The sequence below is a fragment of the Hippocampus comes genome, unplaced genomic scaffold (assembly GCF_001891065.2).
Source record: "Hippocampus comes isolate QL1 unplaced genomic scaffold, H_comes_QL1_v1.1 scaffold156, whole genome shotgun sequence".
Taxonomy (NCBI): domain Eukaryota; kingdom Metazoa; phylum Chordata; class Actinopteri; order Syngnathiformes; family Syngnathidae; genus Hippocampus; species Hippocampus comes.
In genome coordinates this window covers 2,982,811-2,990,903 of record NW_017805744.1, presented here as the reverse complement: position 1 = coordinate 2,990,903, position 8,093 = coordinate 2,982,811, and the positions used below count along the sequence as shown (strand labels likewise).

Here is an 8,093-nt window from a genome sequence, read left to right as displayed (position 1 = left end):
AATATAGCAACAGTGCTATTGTGGCCATCTCAGAGTATTCAGCCATAACTTTAATCCAGTTGTCTCGAACGTACTTTTAAGGCCGCCGTCATTTGCGATCTCCAGCAGTTTTTTTTTTTACTCATTTTGCGAGCTCCTGCGTTTTGTTTTGAAGTAATCGGTCACGTGAAGGAGAAGCGTGGCTTGACGTGTGTCAAGCATAACACAGACGGATGTAACGGAGAATCCGGTAGTTTTTCAAAATAAAACATATCTCGTGTTCCGAAATAAATAAAACGGAATTAAGGCAAGTTCTTTCTGTGCGGCCCGGTACCAAATGCCCGGCGGACCGGTACCGGTCCGCGGACCGGCGGTTGGGGACCCCTGGCCTAGAGGCTACTGATTTAGTTTGAACAGATTGCTCCTTGCTGGCATCACACCAAGATATCGTGGGAAGGAGGCGCCTGTGTCCGTATTGCAGAGCAGAAAGAGGTGGTACGAGAGTGTTTAATTACTTCGATTTTTCCAAAACAAATTGATTTATCTGAAAATGCACGACAGTTAGATTTTCTTGATCAAAAAATACAAGGAGAGTTCTTGACTGAAAAACGGACCATCCTGGCCGGATACTTCCGGATGAATCATAAAATTGCCACAATTTCACAAGCATAACGTGCATTCGTGTCCCAAATCACCACTCAAAAGCTGTTTTTTTCTTTGTACTCGTGTTATGCGCTCTCCCGGTTTGCAGGTGCCCATTCTCAAACACACTGTTGTCGATCAATCCCAATGTTGGTGTTAACATTTAAATCACATTGCCCACAACAGGCTCAGTATTGCTGTTACCAATACTTTTTTAAATATTTATAAGTGGATGTCATCACATTGTTAAATCTGCCAGGATCCATCAATATCAACAAATATATGATGGTTTACTGGATTCTCTACATGAGACCTTTTCTGCCTACTCCTTGTATGGAGCCGAGCCGAAGTGGATGTATTCCATATGTAAAAGCCACTACGGCATAATCTCTAGAATCACACCAGCATGCATGTTGTCATACGACGACGGCTCCCGGAATAGCACTTTGCAAATGAGAGGATTCCAACATGTCAGATGGAGGGCTGACAACATTATTAGCGACTGCAGGACATATAGTATCCGTACGGTTAATATCCTACCCGCTGAGCCAGCCGACTTGTCTGTCGGGGAGCCCATGAAGAAGAAAGGCGGAGGTAACATGCACCCCCTGTGGATACGGGGCCAACTCGTCTCGTCGGTGTAATGTCTCGGGCTTTTAAAGTGGCGCACTTGTGCACAACGCAGCTGGCACCGCCCCCGCTCCTTATTTTTTTAAAATTTTGTGAGTTTGACGTACAAGAGGACCAGGTTGACAGTCGCCAGAGGCGAGGGGAGCGTCATGTACATTTTATTGCCGGCCGCGGCAGACTACGGTTGGAGGGTGAGGGCAGGGGCTTCTATAAATAAATAAGATGCCGACCTGCTATTTACAGATATCTCGTTTGCCAGCGCGCAACTAAGGAGAGCTCAGCGGAACCCCAATTTCCAATTAAGTGTGCGTTTGATGTGGAGATGAAAAGCGTAAAAAGTGGAGCTATGCTGACACCTGCTGGGGAACTATTAGTATGATCTGAATTCACGGAAACAGCAGTTTCCAAAACTGCACTGATTGGGTCAAACTCACTAATGTAACCAGTTACTAAATGTTGTATGTCAGACTGAAAAACAGGTAGGACAGCGGACCTCAAGGAATGCCCATCCCTGATCTTGATCAACATTTACAATTAAAAGGATTCATTTCACAATTTTATGATAAAAGTTAAAAACAAATTATAAATGAAGATTGATAAAAATACTGTAATATTTTATTCCCATTTGAGACATGTTTTGCAAATATGGAAAAATGCCCCAGCTTAAACTGAACCAGTAAGTTTCTTGCCATTGGTAAAGGAGGTGTTTAAACAACACATTTGCAGGCAACAATATTATGTCCAACCACTAAGATGAGAATCGTGTCTTGGACATTTAGTCACTCTAAAGATATGTGAAATTAGTCTGCTGACATTACTCAGTGGCTTGTTGAAAAGAGGAGGACTCCTTTCTTTACTTTTATTTGCATCTGTGGTGTGCACATTCATTGTCCGGGGACACGGTTAGCAGCAGTACTACTCATAACTGAAACAAAACTCAAATGAGGTTGATTTGAACCAAACACAAAGGCTGAACATCTGACAAAAATAATTCCATTAGCTTGGCTTCCGGAACACTTGCTCTCAAATAACTCTGTAGATTCAAACAAAGAACATTAACAAACACCTCAATTTGTGAAATAAAAATAAATAGGCACTCAAAAAATTTACACATGCTGTGTTGTTCATTTCTTCAAAAATAAGTTTCTCTTTTTTTCCCCCTAACTATTCACACTTTGTACAAGTGGCTTGATGAAAAGGCTTTCCTGGGAACAAAAACATACTGTCAAAAAATGATCCTCCATTACACATCCCAATGGAGAGCTGCAGCCAATCACTGTATTCAAGTCAAGAAACTTAAATACACAAACAAGGATCAACTGTCCCCATCTCTTGTTTGTTAATCATTTGAAAAAATGTACACATCATCAAGCAACAAACTTGTTTTTGGTAGTGGAGCCGCTCTTTGTGGCCGTGTCGGCATGCGACTGGTAGCCAATGACCACTTTGGAAGGAACTCCAAGCCGCTCTTTGTAGACACGCCTACCAAAGAAAAACATTTAATAGACAAAACGGCACTGACAAAAAGGCAACATGGCAGCTCTCTGCTCACCCGATGTGCGTGATGGCCTCCTTGTTTTCGTAGTCCGTAGTCCAGATAGCAATCTTGTCCCCTTTGGATCTTACGTTGATGACTGCGCCACACACGTCATCGCTGTGGTCGTCGAACGCTTCGCCCACCAGACACAAGAGCTGCGATGCAAGGACATCCTCTAATGTGATGACCATGAAGGAGAACAGTATGGGCATGTACTACAAGAGCAAAGCTTACCGTCTCCAACCAGAACCGATCCAGGTCAGCCTTGCGCTGCTGCTTGGACAGCGTGATGAGCCAGCGACCACCTCGCCGGTTCCGTTCATCCTCCCACATCGGTTCAATACCATCCTGTAGAAAAAGAAATTATCATCTCAGAAGCCATCTGAAAAATCATATCCATGAGACGAAATTGGGATCGCTGCAACAAAGTGGACACTGTGGAATATAACACTAAAGCATTAAGTGCTACGCGATTGGATGTGTAAGCTCACCCAACTCATCTAGTTAGGCGACTGATTTGACTCCATAGTAGGGCTGAACAGTCAATTGTTCAGTCTCAGTTAACAAAAAAAAAAAAATGGTCTACCTTGTCTGACTGAGTGAAAATGCAGTACAGCTTCTGAGATAGCACCCATCAAAATACCAATGTCGATTACTTTATGTCATGATAGTGAGGCAGGAGGGGCTTGTTCCTACCTTAAAGAGTGAATAGTCACAGCCGGACATCAAGTTACTGGACAGCTGAATGTGGTTATACAACCTAGTATGGAACAAAGGACACAGCTTGCATTCGGAAAGAAATAACATCAACGGTTACTTTAATATTGCTAACCGCAGAAACTTGGCTATATAACATTACTTACGCCCAGAAGTCCTCCACTGTGTCAAATTTGGAGATGAGCCGAAGGTTGGCTTGCCAAGTTTTGCTCTTATCATTCTTGAAAAACCAAAGAGCCCACCTGCACATGTACAACACTATCGTTTGCTTCATAGTCAAAACTACAGACTAACACAGTTGGTGAGAACCAAACTCTGGGTCTTACCTGTTCTGTAAAGGGTGCTTGATGTATGAATCTGGACTTTCGACCAGTTTTTGAACAGTCGTCTTGCTCTCTTCCTTCTCAGGCTTTGGAGTGATGGAGGGTAACGCCTGATCAACCAAAGGAATACACAAAGATTTTAATAGGCAACACAATTTATAAAAAATGTCTTGGCAATGAGACTATATAAAGAAAATCTTGGAATAAACCCTGAAAAATTTTTTTTTTTTTTTTGTTAAACAATAGTTTACCCCTTCACTTACAGCTATCAATTGTCAATTGGAAGCGGAAATTAGATTTTTGTTCAATGGAAAAGTCATTTTACAGCCATGTCACCAACTCCTGAGTAAATTGTTTTCTGAATCATGTGCAACAATAGCAAGCATTAGAAGCAATTTCGCTGTACATTTGTCAAGAAAAGTGGACTTTCGACTGTGTGACGTCACATCGACTTCTTCCATCCATTCAAAAACAAGCGAGGTTTTATCAAAAGGGACGTACGGACAACATTCTAACTTTTCGGTAAGGCTTTCTATTAGTTGCACTTAAAACTAGTCGTTCTACACCTATTCTATCAGTTACGTGACATATAAAATAAATCACCACAGCCAAGTTTGTAGCCGTACACTGTGGAGAGAGGCTGGTAGCTCTACTATGCTAACCGCATCGCAATGACATTTTATTCCACTAGTGACACTTTTGCGCACTGGTTAGTTTAACGTTTAAATGCTAAAGAAACGTCTGAGACAGACGGGAACGCAAAAAGAAGATGCAAGGGACCTTGGGGCGAATTTAACTACTGGTGTTCACCAGTGCACTCACCATTAAGGCGGTCGCCATCTTGTAGAACCGACCTTCGCGATTTTTTTCTGTTAAATAAGATGATTGGATCAGCTGTAGCGCTGCACCGCGCATGCGCTGTAGGAACGGTGACGTCGTCGGAGGAGCCCAGTGATGGGCAAATTGTGGCCCGCGACTTCTGTAATATTTGTCACATTAATTTTGCCGTTTGTTCCCTTTGAAATTGATATAATTACGTGGATGTTTTTAATTATTCATCTTAAGTGTTTTTATTCATGAAACATCAAATAAAATGAAGGGTAAGCAGTTCAGAAAATGGATGGATGGACGGACATATAAGTTGTCTTTTTTATTTTGTTTAATATGGATAATTAATTCAATTTAAATTAATTTCATTTTCCATTATTTACATATAATTTCAGTTTTTAACCTCATCTACAAATTACCCATCTCCCAAATTATCACAATTGTTAATTTTGCCATTTTCCCCTTACAATTTGGTTAATGTTTTTCTTATATTTAAATTTTGATTTATCCATCCATAATCCTCACATAGGTCACAGGCAATAGGCTGCGTACACCCTGAACTGGTTGCTAGCCAATCGCAGGGCACACAAGACAAATAATCTTTCAAGTCAGAATCACACCGAAGGACAATTTGTCCGTAGTCCAGATAGCAATCTTGTCCCCTTTGGATCTTACGTTGATGACTGCGCCACACACGTCATCGCTGTGGTCGTCGAACGCTTCGCCCACCAGACACAAGAGCTGCGATGCAAGGACATCCTCTAATGTGATGACCATGAAGGAGAACAGTATGGGCATGTACTACAAGAGCAAAGCTTACCGTCTCCAACCAGAACCGATCCAGGTCAGCCTTGCGCTGCTGCTTGGACAGCGTGATGAGCCAGCGACCACCTCGCCGGTTCCGTTCATCCTCCCACATCGGTTCAATACCATCCTGTAGAAAAAGAAATTATCATCTCAGAAGCCATCTGAAAAATCATATCCATGAGACGAAATTGGGATCGCTGCAACAAAGTGGACACTGTGGAATATAACACTAAAGCATTAAGTGCTACGCGATTGGATGTGTAAGCTCACCCAACTCATCTAGTTAGGCGACTGATTTGACTCCATAGTAGGGCTGAACAGTCAATTGTTCAGTCTCAGTTAACAAAAAAAAAAAAAAAATGGTCTACCTTGTCTGACTGAGTGAAAATGCAGTACAGCTTCTGAGATAGCACCCATCAAAATACCAATGTCGATTACTTTATGTCATGATAGTGAGGCAGGAGGGGCTTGTTCCTACCTTAAAGAGTGAATAGTCACAGCCGGACATCAAGTTACTGGACAGCTGAATGTGGTTATACAACCTAGTATGGAACAAAGGACACAGCTTGCATTCGGAAAGAAATAACATCAACGGTTACTTTAATATTGCTAACCGCAGAAACTTGGCTATATAACATTACTTACGCCCAGAAGTCCTCCACTGTGTCAAATTTGGAGATGAGCCGAAGGTTGGCTTGCCAAGTTTTGCTCTTATCATTCTTGAAAAACCAAAGAGCCCACCTGCACATGTACAACACTATCGTTTGCTTCATAGTCAAAACTACAGACTAACACAGTTGGTGAGAACCAAACTCTGGGTCTTACCTGTTCTGTAAAGGGTGCTTGATGTATGAATCTGGACTTTCGACCAGTTTTTGAACAGTCGTCTTGCTCTCTTCCTTCTCAGGCTTTGGAGTGATGGAGGGTAACGCCTGATCAACCAAAGGAATACACAAAGATTTTAATAGGCAACACAATTTATAAAAAATGTCTTGGCAATGAGACTATATAAAGAAAATCTTGGAATAAACCCTAAAAAATTTTTTTTTTTTTTTTTTTGTTAAACAATAGTTTACCCCTTCACTTACAGCTATCAATTGTCAATTGGAAGCGGAAATTAGATTTTTGTTCAATGGAAAAGTCATTTTACAGCCATGTCACCAACTCCTGAGTAAATTGTTTTCTGAATCATGTGCAACAATAGCAAGCATTAGAAGCAATTTCGCTGTACATTTGTCAAGAAAAGTGGACTTTCGACTGTGTGACGTCACATCGACTTCTTCCATCCATTCAAAAACAAGCGAGGTTTTATCAAAAGGGACGTACGGACAACATTCTAACTTTTCGGTAAGGCTTTCTATTAGTTGCACTTAAAACTAGTCGTTCTACACCTATTCTATCAGTTACGTGACATATAAAATAAATCACCACAGCCAAGTTTGTAGCCGTACACTGTGGAGAGAGGCTGGGAGCTCTACTATGCTAACCGCATCGCAATGACATTTTATTCCACTAGTGACACTTTTGCGCACTGGTTAGTTTAACGTTTAAATGCTAAAGAAACGTCTGAGACAGACGGGAACGCAAAAAGAAGATGCAAGGGACCTTGGGGCGAATTTAACTACTGGTGTTCACCAGTGCACTCACCATTAAGGCGGTCGCCATCTTGTAGAACCGACCTTCGTGATTTTTTTCTGTTAAATAAGATGAGGAGATCAGCTGTAGCGCTGCACCGCGCATGCGCTGTAGGAACGGTGACGTCGTCGGAGGAGCAGTGATGGGCGCAAATTGTGGCCCGCGACTTCTGTAATATTTGTCACATTAATTTTGCCGTTTGTTCCCTTTGAAATTGATATAATTACGTGGATGTTTTTAATTATTCATCTTAAGTGTTTTTATTCATGAAACATCAAATAAAATGAAGGGTAAGCAGTTCAGAAAATGGATGGATGGACGGACATATAAGTTGTCTTTTTTATTTTGTTTAATATGGATAATTAATTCAATTTAAATTAATTTCATTTTCCATTATTTACATATAATTTCATTTTTTTAACCTCATCTACAAATTACCCATCTCCCAAATTATCACAATTGTTAATTTTGCCATTTTCCCCTTACAATTTGGTTAATGTTTTTCTTATATTTAAATTTTGATTTATCCATCCATAATCCTCACATAGGTCACAGGCAATAGGCTGCGTACACCCTGAACTGGTTGCTAGCCAATCGCAGGGCACACAAGACAAATAATCTTTCAAGTCAGAATCACACCGAAGGACAATTTAGACCGTTCAATTAAGCAATGATGCATGTTTTTTGGAATGTGGGTGGAAATCTGTGTACCCGGAGAAAACCCACACAAGCTCGGGGAGAACATGCAAACTCCACACAGGAAGGACATGCTAACCAGTCGCACATATACTGTACAAAATTGTCAGTGCCATGAAATAGTATTTGCCCCCTTCCTGATTTCTGTCTTCTTTACATATTCATCACATACAAAGGTTCATACATGGCAATGGCGAGTGATGAAAAAAGTGGAAGGGGCGTGGCCTGGACGGGGCGTGGCCTGGACGGGGGCGTGGTTACTTACAAAAGGGGCACTAAACATGCTGAAGATGAAGTGG

General features: G+C 41.4%; 2 protein-coding genes across 2 annotated transcripts; both read right to left on the bottom strand.

Annotated features, from left to right (window-relative positions):
* Positions 1–1,917: 1,917 nt before the first annotated feature.
* LOC109524415 (eukaryotic translation initiation factor 4E-1A-like) lies at positions 1,918–4,722 on the bottom strand. Its single transcript, XM_019884291.1, has 7 exons — positions 4,651–4,722; positions 3,832–3,938; positions 3,652–3,747; positions 3,485–3,548; positions 3,023–3,136; positions 2,804–2,943; positions 1,918–2,733 (listed from the first exon to the last, which is right to left on the bottom strand). The coding sequence occupies exons 1-7, from the start codon at positions 4,666–4,668 to the stop codon at positions 2,619–2,621; spliced, it is 654 nt and encodes a 217-aa protein (XP_019739850.1). The 5' UTR covers positions 4,669–4,722; the 3' UTR covers positions 1,918–2,618.
* Positions 4,723–5,259: 537 nt separating this feature from the next.
* On the bottom strand, positions 5,260–7,165 carry LOC109524215 (eukaryotic translation initiation factor 4E-1A-like). Its single transcript, XM_019883895.1, has 6 exons — positions 7,111–7,165; positions 6,289–6,395; positions 6,109–6,204; positions 5,942–6,005; positions 5,477–5,590; positions 5,260–5,397 (listed from the first exon to the last, which is right to left on the bottom strand). Exons 1-6 carry the CDS (start codon positions 7,126–7,128, stop codon positions 5,260–5,262), a joined length of 537 nt encoding a protein of 178 aa, XP_019739454.1. The 5' UTR covers positions 7,129–7,165.
* Between the last annotated feature and the right edge of the window lie 928 nt (positions 7,166–8,093).

Coding starts and splice junctions, on each gene's coding strand:
- LOC109524415 (XM_019884291.1), bottom strand. Junction 3,549..3,651: donor ACAGTGGAGGACTTCTGGGC/GTAAGTAATGTT, acceptor GTTCCATACTAG/GTTGTATAACCACATTCAGC. Junction 2,944..3,022: donor ATCGGTTCTGGTTGGAGACG/GTAAGCTTTGCT, acceptor CTTGCATCGCAG/CTCTTGTGTCTGGTGGGCGA.
- LOC109524215 (XM_019883895.1), bottom strand. Junction 5,591..5,941: donor GTGACTATTCACTCTTTAAG/GTAGGAACAAGC, acceptor CTTTTTCTACAG/GATGGTATTGAACCGATGTG. Junction 5,398..5,476: donor ATCGGTTCTGGTTGGAGACG/GTAAGCTTTGCT, acceptor CTTGCATCGCAG/CTCTTGTGTCTGGTGGGCGA.